The 21233-nt window shown below is 33.3% G+C and overlaps 1 protein-coding gene across 6 annotated transcripts in view; it reads left to right on the top strand.

Annotated features, from left to right (window-relative positions):
- POT1 (protection of telomeres 1) overlaps positions 1–21233 on the top strand; it is a 105644-nt gene that overhangs the window by 26712 nt on the left and 57699 nt on the right. For 4 of the 6 annotated variants that reach the window (XM_004478252.4, XM_058297318.1, XM_058297314.2 and 1 more), the window contains 3 exons: positions 815–922; positions 1886–1933; positions 6638–6752. In XM_004478252.4, the coding sequence (XP_004478309.1) occupies positions 1925–1933; positions 6638–6752 (124 nt within the window). In that variant the 5' untranslated portion in view covers positions 815–922; positions 1886–1924. Of the gene's footprint in view, positions 1–814; positions 923–1885; positions 1934–6413; positions 6489–6637; positions 6753–21233 lie in introns of those variants that run through there. The other 2 variants (XM_058297313.1, XM_058297312.1) reach the window with 1 other exon arrangement.

The raw sequence follows: 21233 nt of genomic DNA, 5'->3' as shown, positions 1-21233 counted from the left end.
AAAATTAGAGTAATGAGGTAAATAAACCAACTAGCAAATACACATTTCTCTCTCTCTCTCTCTCTCTGTGTATAAAATCTATGTTCCAGTATATAGAAAGTATGAGAAGAGAAATTTAAATAATGAATGAGAAAGGCAGGAAAAAAATGGAGAATGGCTTCCTATGACTATTATACAACTATATAGAAGGAAAACATCCCTGTTCTGGGTAGTATATAATTGTAAAGTTTATGTACTTTACATGCCCTGAATTTATATGTACAGATAATAGTTGCACTTTCTTTCACGCTGGGTGGCTCTCCTTATGGGGTGCACTCCTTGCGCGTGGGGCTCCCCTATGCGGGGTACACCCCTGCATGGCAGGGCACTCCTTGCGCGCTTCAGCCCTGCAACATGGGCCAGCTCCGCACAGGTCAAGGAGGCCCGGAGTTTGAACCGCAGACCTCCCATGTGGTAGGTGGACGCCCTATCCATTGGGCCTAGTCCGCTTCTCAGCACTGATGTTTTAAATTCCACTAGATAGATAAATTCTCTTAAATCATTTAGCATTTTCCTCGTCCACAAAGTAGTGCAAGGAATCTAACCATCATACTTATCTTTGCCTATGCAATGGCTTATAGATGTTGAAGCCCATTTTAAAGGAGGTAGTAGTTTAAAGCTTATATTCACAAAGCATTAAACAGGTTTAGGCTAACCAGTTTTCCATTTTATAAAGGTGATTCCTGTTTTTGAAATAATAAGAATAAGGATTTTTGTGACTTATACAGAAGTATAGATGTTTTGGTGTTTGATTAAAATTTTATTTTGTATGTAGGACACTATTGCCTTGACTGGATTTGTTGTTTTGTCATCATCTACGAACAGAGATGCTAAACATTCTTTATTTTTGAAAGCATTTGAAGATTTCAAGTCAACTGTTTATGTAAGTGTGCAGCTGTTAATCTCTAAGCCTATTGTGATTTCAGTGAGTCAAAGTGATGGAATAGAAGTATTTCTGCAAATCTGCAGAGAAGCTACCTAGTCTGACTGAATTATTTTAGTTGAATGTTTTAACTTTAGAAATATAACTTTTTTCTTGACTTTATGTTTAGAATGACCACACATATGAACGCAAAATTCCTTATAGATACTTACTAATGAAATTTTAAAAAATTGCATAGACCCTTTAAACCTTATCCTATTCTTTGCAGCTGTATCATAGGTTTCCTTTGATGGTGTATTTGATTTCACCTTAAATCGATCAGGTTCCTCTTTTTCGGTAAAAGTGTTTTCCTATTATTTTATTCTTTGTTAAAATGATTATCCTTTCTGTCCTCTTATCCCTTTCCCTTTTCCTCATACACACATTTAAAAACTGCCCATTTGGTCAGGGCTGCCTGTATTGGGCCAGGCCATGTGCCTACAGGCCAGTGTCTGTCTAGTGTTTTCTCATATGCACAAAGATTCTTTAAGGACTAGCAATGTGCTATGTTTGTTATTAAATTTTAACAGTAGACTGCAAATGGAGTTTTCCAGCTAGAGATAACTACATCATTTCCTTTTCTTTTTATTTCTAATAAAGTCCATGATTCTTTTAAATAAAAAATTTTGAATATCAACTCTGATTATGTACTTCCTTTGGATTGATATGTTTTTTCTCTTTTACAATTAATCTTCAGAACTAAATACTTCAGTTAGTCTCTGAGAATTCTAAGTTTGCTTAAAGCACATTTTCATTTGATTGTCTAGCTTTAATTTTTTTTTAAGTTGCTTTAGCTTAGAAAATTTTGCCTATGTCACTCTTAATTTGTAAGTAATAACCTTATGCCAGTTAAGTGAATTTGAATGTTATATGGTACAGATTATTTGTACAAAAATAAGTCCTCTTTCTATCTTTTTTTTTCAGGTTTACGTTAAATCTGTAAGAGATTTTTTGATAGAATCTATGTCTTTGGTAAGATATTCAACTTTTATATATAAAATGTACATATGTAAATATATAAATTTGATCTACTTCATAGTATGATTTTGAAATAGTATTGATACAAAGGGAAACCATAATCTCTATTTTTTGATATCTGGTTATGTTTCTTTCAAGTTATATGTTTACTTAATAACTAATATCTGATTATTTTGCTGTCTGGAACATCTGCCGATATTTTGTGTAAGCTACATAAACAAAAGAGAATAGAGTTTTGTACTTTATGAAGACAATGGGATTTTATCAGTAACTCTAGGAAAATTCATTTTTTTATCAGTTTGTATTTATTGTTGAATTGTGACTTGACAAGTTACACAATTTTAAGTAAAGATATTTATTATACTTGTGATACATTTGCTCTCTTTTCCCCCCACTTTTTTCACTTTTTCATAAAATTTTTATTTCATAGCAATAGGAAGGTTCCCATTTTTACTGGTGGGCTACTTATAAATGAGTGAAACTGGAAGGAAGGTAAAATATTGATAAAGTTTACTATAATGTTAATATTCTACCTATGTTCTTAAACCTTTAGCTTCTAATGGACAATCAGAGTCCAGGGACTTTTCCATTTCATGTAAAAATGACCAAGGGATATGGATTTTAAATTCTCAGTAATAGTATAATATAAATTTGCTTTTTGGGGAAACTGAAAAATGAAAGGATTGATGCACTTTTTAAAAAATGTGAATTAGCCTTGGGTACTAATATTTTCTCAAAAGTGTTACATGTTGGTCAACTTCAAATATATGATGCATCTGTGAACCAGTAAATATGGCAGAAGTAAATGAAAAAGCCACTGAACAGGGCAAAAATAATTTTTCACAAAGTCCAAGTATTCTAAACTCTTAAATCTCAGGCATAGATTTATGATTTTATTTTCTTTATTCTGAGATGCATGTTTTGTACATTTTCACATTTTTATACTGAACATGGATATTGCAGTTGATAGGAAAAAAATTTCTAGTTGTTGTTGAGGTTCTTGTTGTTTTCCTGAAAAGTTGTAATTATGTTGAGGTTTGTCGTCTTTTCCCTGAAAAATTATTATTAAATGACTAGGATATCTTAGGATCAGAGGTGTGTTTTTTGTTGTTTTATTTTTATTAAGTTTACTTAAAAATTTACAAATCCACCCTACCCACCAAGCAACAGCTTCCCTTTCACCCCTCTCCATAGTCCCTGGTAACCTGTAGTCCTACTTTGTCTTCATAAATTTACTGTTTCTAGATATTTCATATAAATTAAATCATACAGTATTTCCCATATATACCTTGCTTATTTCAATTAGCATAACATTTTCAAGGATAATCCATACTGTATCATGTGTAAAAACTTCATTCTTCTTATGACTGAGTAATATTCCTTTGTGTGTATGTACTATACTTTGTTTATCCATTCATCTGTTAATGGACACTTGGGTTGTTTCCACCTTTTGATTATTGTGAATAATATTGCTATGAACAGTAGTGTACAAGCGTATTAGTCAGCCAAAGGGGTGCTGATGCAAAATACCAGAAATTGGTTGGTTTTTATAAAGGGTATTTATTTGGGGTAGGAGCTTACAGATACCAGGTCATAAGTATAAGTTATTTGCCTCACCAAAGTCTTTTTTCACCTGTTGGAGCAAGATGGCTGCTGATGTCTGCGAGGGTCCAGGCTTCCTGGGTTCCTTTCTTCCAGGGTCTTGCTTCTCACTGGGTTCAGGGTTCCTCTCTTCCCAAGGCTTGCTTCTTCCTGGGCTCAGGGTTCTTTTCTTCCTGGGGCTTGGTTCTGTTTCCTCTGTGAGCTTACTTCCCAGGGCTCCAGCATCAAACTCCAGCATCAAAACTCCAACATCAAAAACCCTCAACTCTGTCCTTAGCCATGCCTTTTATCTGTGAGACCCTACCCCTTGGGCCCTGATGACGTGGCCCAATCAAAACCCTAATCATAACTTAATCACGCCCAGGTACAGACCAGATTGCAAACATAATCCAATATCTATTTTTGGAATTCATAATCATATCAAACTGCTACAACAAGTATGTTTTTGAATGCTTGTTTTCAGTTTCTTTGAATATAGACTGAGGGGTGAAATTGCCAGGTCACATGATACTTCTTTATTTAGCTTTTTGAAGACTTACCATACTGTTTTCCACAGTGCATGTACCATTTTGTATTCCCATGGAGGTGTTTTTAGCATTTGAGAAATACATTATTTTGTTCTCTGGTAAAGGAAAGGCGGCACTTGTCAAGCTACTTAGGGTAATCAGTTGATCTTATGTCCAGTATTCAGAAGCATTACTGGCCCAGTTAATTGATCTGAAGAGCTAACATAAACCACCCCTTATCTTCCTGTCTACCCTAACCTTGTTATTACCTGGGACAACTATACTCCAGCCATGTTGATCTCTTTCTAGATTTTCAGACGCCATTTTTTCCCCCTCTGCTTGGAGTACTCTTTTTTCACCCCAACTTCTATATTTTATTTAATTGGTTCCTTCCTTTACATATCTGAAAGGGACTTTCCAAGACAACCCTATTTAAGTAGTTTCCCCCCTTTTATGGTCTGTCCTTTAGTGCAGGGATATTTGCATTTTGTTCATATCTTCATTTTCAATACCCTGAATGACCCCATTGCTGAATAAATGAATGGATGAATGAATTGAAGTAGGCTGCTAGGTGTCTTATCTCTCTTAAGGCCTATGTTGTCTCCTACACTTGATTTTACCCACCAGTTAGCTTCTTGCATAGTATGTAGATTATATCTAATGTAACCCAGTGCTCACTTTTTCTTGGCCGTTTACATAATTTAATGGTTTTTAAGCTATCAGGACAAAAGGAAATCTTTCATGTCTATGAGAAATGTAGTCCCATTAGCCAACTTGCTAAGTTTTTGATAATGCTGTCAAGTTATCATTAGTTTATTTTGAGTCCATGGTTTCCTCATGAATCTATTTTAATATTTTTTTCAAGTGACTGTCTAGACCTGTTTTTGTCCAATAGTGTAGCCATTAGTCAGTATAGCTGTTGAAGTTAAAATTTCAGTTCATCATTTGTACTTGTCATGTTTAAATTGTTTAATAGCCATAGTGTGCTGATACAATACATTCCCATTGCTGCAGGAAGTTCTAAAGGACAGTACTGTTGTAGATTTGTTGGTGTGCAGTGTAATTCTTCATCAGGCATTCCCATAGTAAGTTGCAGTGGATACTTTATCAGTCTGAGTTTTGATAGGATACCATAAATACTGTATGCCTACAGTCATATAGATTAGACAAACTCTTTGCTCAGCCATGTGAAATTATTTTCAGATATCTTATCTTGTAATGTGGTCTCCATTCTCTTGTACGTGATATTCTCAAATTTGTTACTTCTCTTTCAAAAATTAGATTTCTTTCCTCCTTCAGAAAGCCTTTCCTTAGTGTTCTACCTACCCTGCTCTCATTACATTCTCCCTAACATTAGGGAGAAACTTGAGAAGAGAGAATACTGGGTCCACTTATTTCATCAATTGAGCATATACCTGTTCTTTTCTGTTCCATATGCTGACCATTACTCTTCTTTCATCATTCATGGGCTACAACTTAACTTTTCTATTAAGATGTGATTAGATTTTTAAGCCCTGCTCTTCTTGTGTTTCCTGAATGATCAGGCTCCTTAAAAAAGCTAATTGAGTATGATTAGATTTTTAATATTTGACTCCCAGAGGGATAAGTAACCTAATTTCCAGTTGGGAGTGGGGATGGCTGGAACCACATGACTAAAACCTTTTAAGAACCGGTCATCACTGTTAATATGTAGACATAGTCTTGTAAATTACCTTGTCATTTCTTTTCAAAGTTATGGACATTTACTTTAGAAAATAATCATGCTTTTCCTTTCATTTATTGTTCTGATAATTTTTTACAAACATTTCTGAACCATAACCTGGCTCTATTTAGGTCTAAGTAAAATCATTACAGCAGTATAGAATAAAAATAAGAATTATATACCATAAATTTTGAAATATTTGTTAAGGTTAACCAAAACCAAACCTTTTAAACTGCATTTCTTAGGATTTGCTCTATGTGATAACATTAGATACTAAACCCCCAAACATGATTTTTTGGCCAGATATTTTTTGGGGGAGATACTAAATTAAAGACAGCTATAATGATCTAACTACTACAGGAACACTTGGGAGTATTTAATACACTAATTGCTGTTGGGAGGCTCCTTGACTGTAGAGCTCTTTCTTCATAGTACCAGGTTCTGTTGCCCTTCCAGGAATTCTAGAATTGACTCATTATATACCATGTCATCTACCTTTAGAAACTCTTGTCTTGGCTCTTTAACAATGAAAATGTATATATATTTCTTATTTCTTATTCTATATTTCTTATTTTATGTTATTGCTTCAGCATTTACATTAATTGCTGGCATTTTAATAATGCAGTTTTCTACTGTTTGAAGATTTATTATATTTCATTTACTGATTATACTTTTACGGGCTGACATGCAAATTGTACCATTTATAAACAGTTTGAAGGAAAATTATCACACAATTGATGTAAGTTGTGCATAGCCTTCTTTCAGGCTACAACTTTTTTTTTTGACACTTTAAAAGGATAAAATATAGTCATATGGATTTGTGAATTTACAAATTGATCATAACATGACTCTAAAAAATAATTTATTAACTGTCTTCTCATCCTTTAGGTTCCAGCAACTCATTATACTTACACACCCCTGAATCAACTTAAAGGTGGTACAATTGTCAATGTCTATGGTGTTGTGAAGTTCTTCAAACCCCCATATCTTAGCAAAGGAACTGGTAAGTACTAAAATTGGTGGAACTTTTAATGGACTTGCACTGCTTTTTTGGTTCCAGGAACACATTTCCTTCCATACCCTAAGTCTTAGAGTAGAAATTAAATTCTGATTTATAATGCTGAACAACACAGTTATATTTTCTGTGGGCATTGTTATTTATGCAGTAAATATGATGTTTGGGTTCTAGAGTTGAGAAAGGGCAGCAAGAATAAATGAAAATATTAGAAGTTTGACATTAGGCCTCTACATCATTTTGATATATATACTTGGTTGTTTGTTTTTGTTTTTTAATAATTTACAACTCATTTTATGAGGAAAATTACCACAGATAGTACAATAATTGAACAATAGTACAATTAGAACCAATAAGTTAATTTTAAAAAATTGTAACATAAACAATCAGAATGCAGGAATCAAAGTGGAAAAATTATATTTAAAATTAATGCGATTATAATAACATTAAATTATTAATTACTTCAGACTAACTTTGACAAAATATCTGCAATATCTCTCCATCGAAAACGACAAAACCTTTCCAGGAGAAATGAAGACCTACTTAAATGCGGAAATATTATGTGTTAATGAATTGAATGACAATACTGTTAAAATGTCAGTTCTCACCAGATTAACCAGTGGATTGAGAATCTTGATCAAAATCCCAGCTTAGTTTGAAAAAAATTTTTTTTCATTTTTTAAAATTTTAATTAGTCTTATTGATATGTATAAATAAAGTGTGCAGTCTATCCAACGTGTGCAGTCAGTTGTATTTGGTATAATCACACAGTTGTGCATTCATGAGTTGAATCATGCTTGGGTACTTTTTAAAGTAAATTAAAAAGGTACAACTCATAAATTGCTATATGATATGTAAGCTTTTTAGACAACAAATATGTAAAAGAATACATAAAAAAACATGAATTTCAGATTATAGAGAGGTAATGAAGTGAAGTTTAATTCAGTTCAACTAAATAATGTATTTAAAACATCACCATTTGTAAGAGGGACTAATATTTTATGTATCATTAAGAAAAGAAAAATGCTGCTGGTTAAACTACCCTTCACTATCAATTATAAGATGTAGCCATGATTCAGGAATGTTTAAAATGTGAAACAATGAATATTATAAAATAGAGTCTTTATTGCCAACCAGGAGCTGTAATTCATTCTGAGCACACAGAGGTATGCTTGTTGAGTTCATATTATAAAAACATTTTATTCATATACATATATGCACATTAGTTTATTGTGGAATTATCCCACAGTATACCCTTCAGTAGAGTGGATGAGGAAAAATCTCATTTTCATGTGGTCAGAATATTAACATATAATTTAAAGACAGTTTATGTGAAAATGGGACTGTGAAGACTCTTAAATCTGGAGATAGGGGAGAAGCTTGAAACAACTGGCGACTAAGTATAAAGACTGTAAAGGGGTGTTTTCTGGAAAAGCCTGATGATTCCTTTTTGTATAAGGAGAAATGGAAACATTAAACAAAATTGAAGAAGAGAAATTTTTGATTAAATATGTGGTTGTCAGATATTTCTATTCCAACCTTCCTGTTTTCCAGAAGCCTACCATTCCCTCACCCCATCCTATATACCAACACATACTCCCACCAGTAATTTCTTTTCAACCACTGGATTTTTTCCCTGAATCTTTTATGTGCCCATTCTGAAATTAGCCATAAAGGTGATACCACTGTGATCCTCTTCCTATCATAAGAGTCACCTAGCTGGCTTTAATTGGCCTACCAGACTTTAATAGTATAACATACAGTTTTCCATCCAGCTAGTTGGGGTTGAATTTGCTACAATATTTAAGAATAAGCTACATTACTGCTAATCATGTCCATTTACTTAGTGGAAAATATAATTTAAAAACTTGTTTGCACTTGGTATCTGGCATATTTACGTCATTGAATGCTTTTTAGTAAATTGTTCAGCAAGTGCATAGTTTTCAAGACTAACAAAAATAATAGTAATATAGAACAAAAAGTAGAATACTGATGACTCAGTGTATTTTAAAAGCTACTGTCTTTTTGTTCATAGAGTGTAATCATGTTTTCTTCGATAACAGTATTAAATCATGCATGAAAAATGAAAACCATATGGAATGATAATATTGACTATATAATCATGTGTCTTGTATGTTCATTACATATGTTTAGTTGGATCCAGTCCCTTAGTAAGAAATTTATGACTAGTAATGAAGCCATCTGTTATTACAAAGATAACACCTTTCTCTCTTTCTTCTGAAATACTAAATTAAAGTGAATGTTACCAGTTTTATCTGAACATACTCATTGAAAATCTAAAATTTATTTCCAGACATAGCAAGATGTTTTTATCTCTAGAAAGACAGTAAAGTTTCAAAACTATTCATCTAATAGCTATACTTACACTTACATCAGATCTTTCATTGACCACTTTTAATTTCTGTTGATAGAACTCATTTTTCAGCAGAAGTGTTTGCTGAAGAAAAGTCAGACAAATAACACTGGTTTTTGCATTCAGAAAAGGATCAACTTCATTAATATTTTCTCAGAAAAGTACCTCAAAAGTACTAGAATAAGTGTACAGTACACAGCTCTGCCTTTTTTATATTGCATAAAACAACATTCTTTCACAAATACAGAGCTATAATCCAGATAGCATCTAGATTTACATAACTACTTACATGGAGGAAAGTTACCTTTCTGCATTTCACATTCAGCTAGATGTGAAAAAATTCTTTGTCAGTAGCTAGCATTTTTCATTAAATTTCACTTTATAAGCATTAAATCAAGACATTAAATGTTAGAGACAAATAGGTATAATTTGGCATCCTTACACCTTGACTAAAATTTTTCTTGAAGACTTCCCTTCAAACCAATATTATCTATATCCACAATATGGATAATATTGACCATATGTGTCCTGTAGCCTGCTGCCATCTTATTTCTGGTAGCAAATGCTGTGTTTCTCAGACTTTATATTTAGTCCTGGGGTGTCATAGCTTTTACTCTTATTTATAAAAGTCTAGCTGTCCTGTTGTTAAAAGGACAAATAGTGCTGTGGACACTAATATTCTTATTCAGTTATAAGATTTATCATGAAAACTGAGAATTCCTCAAGGATTATGAAAACATACAAAGATCGTTGGATCATCAAAATTGATTTTGATAGTAACTCATCAGAAGTATATAATATCGATGCTTTCATATAGCAATACGATGCCATTGCCTCCTTCTTAAGACTTGAAATTTTATATCAGTCATCATTTTCTTAGATAACTGTGTAATGAGAGTTTAATTTTAGGTTTGTGTCAGATTTTAAGAAATAACCCATTATTTTTTAAACTTGAGACAGATTTACTCAATGCTCTTATTGTCAGCTCTTGGAAAAGAAAATAAATAGATGCAGGCCATAAAATATCTCATACTGTTATTAGTAAATGTTTATTACTGTTTATTAGTAATGTTTGTTTGATTACTATTATAATGCCTGCTTACTTTCTAAACAAGTAGGAAGAGAAGGGGAACCCTGCTTGTGCTAAATCACTATAATGGGTTTCAGAAAAGGGAGAGAACAGGCAAAATATTCATGTCTTCATTATTTACAATTAACCACCCTTTTTGTTCTTTTCCCAACTTTTAAAACTCTGTTTTAAACTGCAGATCTCAGACTTTCTGTGCCAAATAATACGGAACATCACCATGGCTCTCTTCCTTATTTCAGCTGTGCTCGTGTGTTCAGAATTGGGTTTTCCCAACTCTGAGTCCCATTACAGGTCTTCTTTTTAAGAAAGAAGTTTGATTAAACATTAGCTTTTTTGGGATACTATAGTGTGTCTGGAAGCAGACTATTCTGTTCCTGCTCTTTATCTTTTAAAAGGACACCCTGTGTCTTAACCACTTTCTGCACATTATAGTAAAATTTCTTAGAGCAGTAATCAAAACTTTGGACTTTTGGACTTCTGAGAGTTCCTGTCAGTTTAAAAATTATTTTTAGTTCTTAGAATAAGATTATAAGATATAAGGTCATAGGGAATTGTCCTTACTTTTTCTGTAAAATCATTCTAGCTAGCCCTGGAATATTATTTTTGACTGTTTAAAAGTAATATTAATTATTTTCACTGATAAGAGTAGTTTGTCATTTATGCATTAATGTCATAGAAGGTAATGTTTTGAATTTTTTGTTTGAGCAGTACTGGTTGTATATTATATGATTATATTCTTACTGCCTTTTAATTTAAAAAATTATAACAGTAAATATATATCCAGAATTAAAATGATTGAACAAGAGTGTGCTAATTAATGAATAATTATCGACTCATTGGTACTTCATAAAAATAAGGAGTCTTCTCATTCATTAAAGAGAGAGGAAAGTGTGATAAGTTATATTTAATATTTTACTTTTAAGAAAAATTTTAATTGATAATTTATCTTTGTGAGTTTAAACCTTTTGGCAGCATACATGCAGCCTTATGAAATGTGATGATAGTTGTCAACCCTTTCCTAGGAAAGTGCATGTACATTCATACAGAATTTTACATATTTATGCATAAAGTATCAAGGTGTTCATGGATCTCTCATTAAACCCCCGCCAATGAACTGCTGTTCTGTAGTATATTTATATTCACTTACCTGAATAGTAAGAGAGCATTAAAGCCACAAGAATGCCTTCTTGGCTTAATGTATGGCATTTAAAACAATAAATAAATCTATAGTTTTGTGTTTTGGTTCATTCATTTGTTCCATTTATTCAGCAGACATTTACTAATTACTTCTTATATGTCAGGCATTATGTCAGGCATGGGAAAGTCTAAAGTTATATGTCCTTGTTCCTACTCTTACGAAGTTAAATTTTATAGGGAAGGTAGAAAATGAATAATTGCAATACAGTATAATTATTTATAACTTGACTTTTTTTCAGTTCTTTCCCAATTTGTCAAACTCTATTTGTCCATTTTACTGTTGGCTGTTTGGGTTAGAACCTTCATTTGTACAATTGCCATGCTTTTGAACATATATCTTAAAGTTGAACCATAGACTTAACTATTATAAAGGAGAGGGAGGTTGCAAATTGGGCAGGCACTGAGTTTTCCATTTCCCAAAAGCTAAAGAGTTATCTTAATATGTCTAATTGAATGAGATGGGATTCTTCCCAAGCCCTTGGCTATTTAATTTTTAGAAAAGGATGGCATCCTGGATATGGCTACTCATTGCTTATATCTTCAAGAATTTGGAAAGCTGAGGTAAGCCTCTCCTTTTCCACTGACTCCCACTGTTTTCTAAGTATCCTGTTCATAACCAGTAGGAAGTAGATTTCCAACCAAAAGATGGAGGTGGGAAAAAGATCTTTAGTCTCCTCTCAGTGCACCTTTGTGTTGCTTACTGTTTCTCATATACAGAGACATCTTTGTAGCTTGAGGCTTCCATCTGGCTTTCCACTCATATCCTAGCACTCTTCTTGCATGATCTTTTTCCTCTAATGAGTTGTGCGCATGCTAATTTAGAGAATTACGTCTGTGTTTCATTAGTTTAGAATGTAGGTTGTTTTAATGTATCATAAAAAACCAATACTGTTTTCCCATTCTTTCTTAAAACTTGGGGTACATTCTTTTATCCATTCATTTTCAAAAAGAGTATCTGTTGCCTTCTGTAGCATTGTTCTAGACCCGGTTGTTGTCCATAGTAATAAAATGTTGGACTCTCAGAGGATTTACAGGTGAGGAAGATCTGAATGTAATCAATTAGCTAATATAAGGCACTGTAATTAAAAAGCATGCAAAGTGCATTGGATGTGCCTTTTTTTCTTCAAGAGTTCCAGGGAAATATTTATAGTCCACAAATGCCTTACTTATCTTAGTTTTTTGCTTCTGTGTCTTGTTCTTGCTGTGACTCTTTTCCTAGAATGTTTTACTGGACTAAAAGGTAATTGTTAACTCAGAATAGATGATTTCCTGAAGCAGAGGTTCTCAACTCAGGACGATTTTGCACCTCAGGGGACATTTTGTAATATCTGAAGATATTTGGGTTATCATAACTGAGCCTCTAGTGGATAGAGGCCAGGTATGCTACCTAACATTACACAATGCACAGGACAACCCTACCACTATAACGAGTTACCCAGCCCAATATGTCAGTAGTTCTGAAGTTGAGAAACCTTGCTCTGAAGAATTCTCTACTCACTTTTCCCCATACTCAACTCCTCTCTGGATTTGATGTTTCTCTAAGTACCTTTTATTGTACTAACCATGGTGTACTTTAATTATCTATTTGTGTGATTCTGACACTTTTCCATACCATCTAGTATATGTCAGGCCTTCAGTATTTCCTGTGTGGATGAATTAATATTTAACTCATGTCTGTTTCTATAGTTATTTGCATAATTATAGAAAACAGTTTTTAAAGTCTTTTGACATACTGTTTTTACACTAGAAAATATAGACTTCCTTTTACTGCCTTCTTTCTTCCTAAGACTCTGGTAAGAGTATATGTGCTCTGAGGGGATGGGGAGGGGTGGGCAATACTATCACCAGTGCTTCTCCATTTTCTTAGAGAAACAAGTCATCCTCACATAGTTATCTTCAATTTGGATAAATTTGGTGCCAAAATTAATGTTTGAAGTTTAAATGTATTACTATATTTTTTCTTCCATTTTCAAAGCAAAGAGGGAATACCAAATTTTGAGTAATACTGTCTAAAAGCTATTAAGGGAGAAAAGGTTTGATGTGTTTATTTAAGAAAAACTGTAAGACTATATATAATGTAGAAAGTGGAGTAGGCCATGAGAGAAAATAAAGTACAGTAGGAAGTTCAAAAGTGGATTATTTCCTTTTGGGAGTCTGGAAGGCTTTTTAAAGAGAAGGGCCTGCCCAAGTGTTTAGTGCCTTGAAGCTTGTATAAAGTTATACCTAACTTGTAGGAGTATGTTTTATAAATTTTTAATACTTAGAAAAAACTCTTGTTTCTTAGGTTGTTATTACTCAACAGATAATAATCTGAGATAGAGAGTTTATGTAGCTTGCTTAAGGTCTGATTTGACTTGAAGAAATGAAGAAGGAAATTTAAGCAGTTCAGGTCTAGAAGAATGTCCTCTGCATGGGAACACTGGGATTTTTATAGGGATTGTTAAATTCAGTTTGTCTGAAAAGTACGGTATTGGAAAATAATGTCAGAAAATAAATTTGGAGGTGTAGATGAGGTGCAGATTATTTCAAGTTTCATTCCTGGCTAAATATTTAGGATTTCATTCTGTATGCAGTAGAAAATGTCTAAAGATGTTGTAGGCAAGGAATAAGATTGAGGAAAAACAACATGGGAGTTTTGTTCTGCTGAGAGGGAGAGATGAAGATAAAGGGACACTATTAATGTTATTTCTGTCATCTAGTTATGAGAGAAAAAGGACATGCATTTGAACTGTGACATTGAGAAGGAGGAAGATGTGATTGTAAGACATGAAAGTAGGATCAATGGAACTTTGCAACTGACTAGATTTACCCACCTTACAAGGATATTGTATTGTTTATGTTTATGAAATAGTGAACTTTTTTGAAAGCAATGAATGTATACAAATGCACCTAGTTTATCTAAACCTGTCTGTCTAATATCTAATGATATTCAGTATCAAGAGACACTGAAGTTCTGCTGAATATGTTCTTAATTGCCCTTTTTCCACAGTAGATTTGCTCTTTGGGTGATCTAACTTGTGGCCATTTTTCATTAAAGTCTCTAATGAGGTAAGGATGACTTTTGCCCACTGAGAGATTAATTTCTCTTCCTTCTTAAAATATCTGCCAGTAGTGATTATTTTTAAAGGTTTGCATAGCAATCTTCTATTTACTATTAAAATAAAATCTGGAATAAAAATGGTTTCTTTCTGTTGGTGTGTTGAAATTACATGCAACTAAATCCTAAAATCTTAATTTATGTAATAATCCTGTGCATGGGATTGTTCATACTTTGACAAGTATTTTAAATGGGATAGTATGATTTTCTTTTTAAAAGGAACATTTAGAATGAGATTTATAAATATAACAAATGGTTGAATGGTGCAGTTATTTGTGAACCACAGAGATTGCCCTTTTGTTCTGTGAAATGTGTGTTCCCCTATTCTTCAGGGGCATGACTCTCTAAATAACAACCACACAGCTATTATTTACTATGTCCCTATTAGGTCTTTCATACATGATTGCCATTTACCCTTTACAAAATCTCTTAAGTGTGACATTCTGTCTTCTCCAGTTAATAGATGGAAATACTTGGTCTCAGAAGGATTAAGTAACTTGCTGATGATTAGTAAGGATTATGCTTTTCCCTAGTCCAGAAGGCATTTAAACAGATAATTAGTAAACCAGGCATAGTATCACACACACCATGCAGGAATGCCACTTCTCCACAGAATTTACTGGCTGTTGCTTATAGTGTGAAACTTGCTTATCAGTGTGAAACTTCACTCTAATTCAAGCCCAATTTTATGAGTCTTTTAGAATTGTGGAAGGGACTATCAGATATCTTAATTGGAAAGTGTTTTTAAGGAGATAACCTTTAAGGGGTAGCCATTTTAGTAATCACTCTTTCCAGTTTGAGGGTGTTGGCTTTGATTTTGCATATTTAGATTACTATTAGTAGTTAGTAAAACCTAAAATAAGATGTATAAAACAAGATGATAGTTAATATCTATAATTACATGGCACTTACTGTGGTGTATACATTAAGTGCCTTGAAACAGCTCTTTTACCAGATGTTGATAGTCTTTTTTTTTTTAAGTTTTATTGAGATATAATTCACCTGTCAAATAATTCACCCATTTAAGTTTATAATCCACTAGCTTTTAGTATATTCACTGACTTGTGCACCTATCACCACAGTCATTTATAAAACATTTTTATTTCCTCAAAACAACAAAACCCCACCTTGTACCCCTTAAGCCCAGCAATTTAAGGAAAATACCTTATATGAAGGACAGAAACCAAAACAAATGAAAAGGTGCTCAGAGCAGAGATATTGTGTGGATTAGATAAAGATACTTCCCCCACAGCCTCTAAACAAAACAACTTAAAAAATACTTAAAAATTCACAGCCTGTATTTAACATCTCTGTTGCATCTCTGAAAACAGAGCAGAAAATTAAAATAATCCCTGAATATTTGGAAATAATAAAAAGCTTGTGGAATTTTTTTCAAGTTGCAGAAATGAAAAATAAAACAATTATCAGTTTTGAGAAACTCACAGAAAGAATATTGGAAAGGTAAAAGACATGAAAAATGGGAGAGTAAAGGTTTTTTTTTAATTGGAGAACTAATTAAGACTCAAATTCTGAATAACAGGAATTCCAGAACAAAAGAACAGAGAAAATGAAGGTGAGGAAATTATTTAACAAATAATATACCTACTCAAGGACAGTTTGCTTGGATTAAAGAATCTGAGTGTCTAGACTAAGCCCACTGGATACACAGTACAATTAATGAAAAGAGATCTATACCCCCAGGTGCATTTTTGAAATCTCATATCTTTGGGGCTTACACAAAGATTGTCTTTTTAACGTTTTGAGAAGCGAGATAAAAAAGGCCCCATATTAAATCTAAGAATCAGGTTTGCATTCCTTGAGTTTTTCTCCACAACATTTTATTATGAAAAATTTAAATCATACAATAGTCTTGAAGTAGTTTTACAGTATAGCCCATATGTCTACCACCTAATTCCTACCATTTTAATATTTGCTTTATCATGTGTCTAACCATCTAGTCACTCATCCATCTTATTTTTTTGATTCATTTAAAGGAAATTGCAGGTACCTGCACACATAATACTTTAGCATGTATTTAATCAAGTAGAGTTCAATATTTGCTATACTTTTTCTTTTCATATAAAATTTGCATACAATAAAATGCACAAGTTTTGTGTACATTCATTTTACTTGTAACAAATACATACATATCTTAAATATCTCCAGTACCCCAGAAAGTTTTCTCTTGCCCCTTGACATCATACTTGTTAGTAGTCATACTGAAAAATAGAATAATGTGAAGGAATACTGTATATTCTAAAGGAAAATTATGTCTAAACTAGAATTTTGTATAGTTTTTCCAAATGAGGGTAGAATGAGCATTTTCAGATAGGTTTGTTTAAAAACATGCCCCAGCCTGAAATCTGTTCTTAGAAAATTACTTTGGGATATGCCTGACCAAAGCATAGACTCTATGAATCAGAACATCTAATACAAGAAAAATTTGAAGGGATACCAAAGATGATGGCTAAAGGAAGACTTAGGAGGACAACTTTGCAATGCAGAGCAGTCATATATGAACAATAACTTGGAGGGATAAGGGAAAGATGTTTCAAGAAAAATGTTTAATGAACTGAATATCTGATATATTTCACCATACTGAGAAAAGATTCTCTCTCTCATTTCATGTATCTCTTTGTTTTTAAAAAGACTTCATTGCCTTGATTCAGTGCTTTGCCTTCATAGTTCTTGAGTGTTTCAATAAACTTTTATACAAATACCAGAGTGTTGCTGAAATACTGATTTGTTTAAAACACAGTAGTGTTTTTAAGTAATAAAGACAAAGCAACTTTCGTGGAAGAATTTCGTGTGATTGTTATTTATATATGCATGTTGCTTTGATTAAAGATCTTACTTAAATCAACTAGCAACTTGCCCTTATAATACAATTTAAGACAATTTACACTTAATCATACTGAGGAAATTAGGTGAATTGCCCAAGATTGCAGAATAGAGGGGTTTTTTTTTTTCCATTTGTTTTCTTCTCTAGATTTATATCAAGCTATGTGAAGTTTTACCAGTGTGTTAAAGTAAATATTTGTCAACAGTTTAAATATGAAGTATTATTAAAACATTGAGGTAAAATCAATACTGTATTAACAATTTAAATATGTATTTTTAGGGATTATATACTACTTAGGTGAGGTAGGAATATTGGTTTATTAAAGGTCTTTTTATTCTCCGTCTTCCCTGCCAATGTTCACTTCAAGGTCGACCTTTTAATACACCGTTTAGATTTGTATGTAGATTTGTCATTAAAGTAAGAAGTCTTAAGTTCTCCTTTTTCTAATTTAATTTACTTTTTTTGTCTTATTTTTTTTTCATTGGGGAAAAGTGAAAAATAATGCATGGAGAAAATAATTATTTTTTTTACTGTTTTATGAAGTCAAAATTGAGGATTTTGTTGTTTTGTTTTGTTTTTTTGTGGGGTAGAACATTTCTTTGAAGCCGTTAAGTAAAACTGACTTTAGCATTTTGACTTCTTAACTGTTGTTGAAATGAGTAGCTTGTTTTCTATTCATGAATCTAATGCTAATTGAAAGAACCCAGGGAAGCGGATTTGGCTCAACAGATAGAGCATCCGCCTACCACATGGGAGGTCCAGGGTTCAAACCCAGGGCCTCCTGACCCATGTGGTGAGCTGACTCACGTGCAGTGCTAGTGCGCGCAAGGAGTACTGCGCCATGCAGGAGTGTCCCCCGCATAGGCGAGCCCTGTGTGCAAGGAATGCACCCTGTAAGGAGAGCTGCCCAGCGCGAAAAAATTGTAGCCTGCCTAGGAGTGGTGCCGCACACATGGAGAGCTGACACAGCAAGATGACGAAACAAAAAGGGACACAGATTCCTGGTGCCACTGACAAGAATGTAAGCAGATACAGAAGAACACACAGGAAAATGGACACAGACAGCAGACAACTGGGGAGGGGGGGCAGAGAAGGGGAGGGAAATAAATAAAAAATAAATCTTAAAAAAAAAAAAGAAAGAACCTGAAAGCCATTTAATATTCCATTTAGATTGCTATTTATTTTTTTTTAAAGCAGATTATTGGACAGATGTTTTTAAAGCCATTTGTTTCTTTTATTTGAATTTTTGTTTATTATATTCTTGTGTGTCTGTTTTTATAACTTAACATTTAAATGTAAAAAGGAAGTATGTCAAAATGGTATTTTAATTTGAAACTCCTCTTTTTTTATACATAACCTTGGGAGATTCTGAAAATATTCTAATATGTAGTTATGCTTGCCTTGTAACAGGTAGATGATGATTTGAAGACTGTTGCTTTTACATCCTTTGCTGTTAAGTCATTTTTTATTTGATCTGTAATATACTACATGCATATGTATGTATATATTTTTGTGTATTAGCATTTTTTAGCAACTTAGAAATTTCCATAGACAATGTGTTATCTCTAGATGTTTTTTGGTAAGATTGGTGACATCCTGGAAATGCAAGTTTGTATACTGTATTTTCATTTTGTTTCCTTTTTATTCAGCTTCTGTAAATTAAATTGAAATGTTGACAGTTAAGTATTTTGCACTTTATTGTTTGCTTACTCCAGGTAGTGTTTAGAACTCTAGATATCTTTTACCAATATCTAATTTCCTTTGAGCATTAGACCTAATTTCAGACTTTTCAGTTAAAGTTGAATCCCTGTGAGAAATTTAATTTGAGGTCTCTTTTGTTGCCTGGGGTTTTGAATTGTAAGGTCGGGTCTGAAAATTAAAAATTTCTCTTACTACTTTTATAAAATGTGAATGCTTCATTATGATCACCAAAGATCTATTAATATCTTAAAAGTTGTCTATTTATCCAATGCCAAACTTAAATGTCGGTTTCTAGAAAGAGGCATGTTTATTATTAGTTCTGCCTTTATCTTGGTGAGTCATTAAATAAATAGGGAAGATAAAATCTATATAGCTGCAAATGATCTTGATATGCAAAATACACAAATTAAGATTATAGTCATTAGTTTTTAAGAACTTAAATTTATAAGGAAAATACAAACTTTGTTGTAGAAGGGAGCATGCCTTATTTATTACAATATTTTCACTGAATAGTAGTTGTACCTAGCACTAAGTAGACATTCCACATATTTTAGATTAATTTATATACTAAAATTTTTTAAAGATGGACCAGGAAAACAGTAAATCAAAGACTAAGTAGAGTTTTGTTGCTGTTAAATCAAAAGTACTGACCAATACAAGGGCAGTTGCCATTGTGGAGTGGTGGAGGGAATTGCTAAGGAAATTTAAACTTCAGAGGAGTTTTTTTAAAGTAAGCAAGCATGGTTAGTCACTCAAGTACATCAGGTGATTCTGCTGTTGTATAAAATCCACTCTACCCCCATCACTGCTAAGATCCTTACTGGATTAAGAATGTTTTATATGCCTAGAAGTTTTTGTTTATCATTTCTGTCTTTTTACAAAAAAGAATTTGAACATCTGAGTCCTTTTTGCTTACACTTGCTAAATGTCACAAGTAGTACTCCCAGAGGAGAAAACTTAGGCCAGGTGAAAGTAAGGGACAGGAACTTAGCATACAAGTGGACAAGATGTGCAATGCAGAAGTGTGTCCTATGTAAGGAGATGTCCTTTACTTCCAGATTCAGAGTTGCTTAGATGAAAGCACACAGGTATGGAAATTGCAGGCATCCCAGCCAAGTCTTGAGTTCACATAAACCAATACCAGCCCACATAGCTCTTTCATACTCCTTTACACACACATTTGTGACTGCATTTTGAATGTCCCACGAAGGTTCTCCTCTTGATGATCCATTCCTACCCTAACTTATGAACTTAACACAGTCATTTCTGGGGTAGTTAAGCAGGGAAAGTCTGGATAAAGAATATGCATTGCAGGTGACATGCATTCCAGTTTTGAAGGCTTGCCTGAGAAGGCCAGAATATGGATGCATGTGAGTGCAGCTAGGGATGCTGCTCTCTTTGGCTTAGTAAAGTTTCTCTGTAGCTATTTAGGTTGTGCAGTTTTTCTTATTTTTTGAGGAAGGGAAGTCTTTTTCCAAACTGTACAAAGGCATTACAAAAGTTAATGGTGGGGGAGTGGATGTGGCTCAAGCAATTGAGCACCTGCTTCCTATAGGTTCGGTTCCCGGAACCTCCTAAAGACAGAACAAACAAGCAAACAAATGAAAAAAACAACTTAGGGGAGATGATGTGGCTCACTAGTTGAGTTCTGGTTTCCCCACAGGGGAAACGGGTTCAATCCCCAGCCTCAGCACCTCAAAAAAAAAAAAAAAAATGACCATTAATGGTGGTCTTGAGGCAGTGTTTCTCAGAGTGTTACACATCGTCTTTTGCAGTCCATCAAGTCACCTGTAGGAAGGTTGGCATTTCCCAGGAAAAACAAAGCAGTAAACAATTTTCAGTATTTTGAAATTTCACCTAAGCCTGATTTTTCCCAAAATCCCAGTACCTTTATCTCATCTATTACGTTGTTTGATATGTATGTGATATAAGGACTTGGCTCTGTCAGGTCATCTTGGCTAACATATAAATACAGTTGTTTATTATGATTTATGCCTGTTAACTTTGTGGTTTTTATTGTTGCATCATATCCCCAATGTATAAAGGCAGCTCCTTTTAAAGCATTGAATAGGAAAGGATTAATATAAAAACATTGCAACTTAACATTATAAATATTAAGTAGTGATTAGTTCTCTGGTTCAAATTATTTTCTTGATCGTTATTTCGTG

The sequence above is a fragment of the Dasypus novemcinctus genome, chromosome 5 (assembly GCF_030445035.2).
Source record: "Dasypus novemcinctus isolate mDasNov1 chromosome 5, mDasNov1.1.hap2, whole genome shotgun sequence".
Taxonomy (NCBI): domain Eukaryota; kingdom Metazoa; phylum Chordata; class Mammalia; order Cingulata; family Dasypodidae; genus Dasypus; species Dasypus novemcinctus.
Note: the sequence above shows the minus strand (reverse complement) of the source record. Positions and strands in the feature narration are given on the sequence as shown.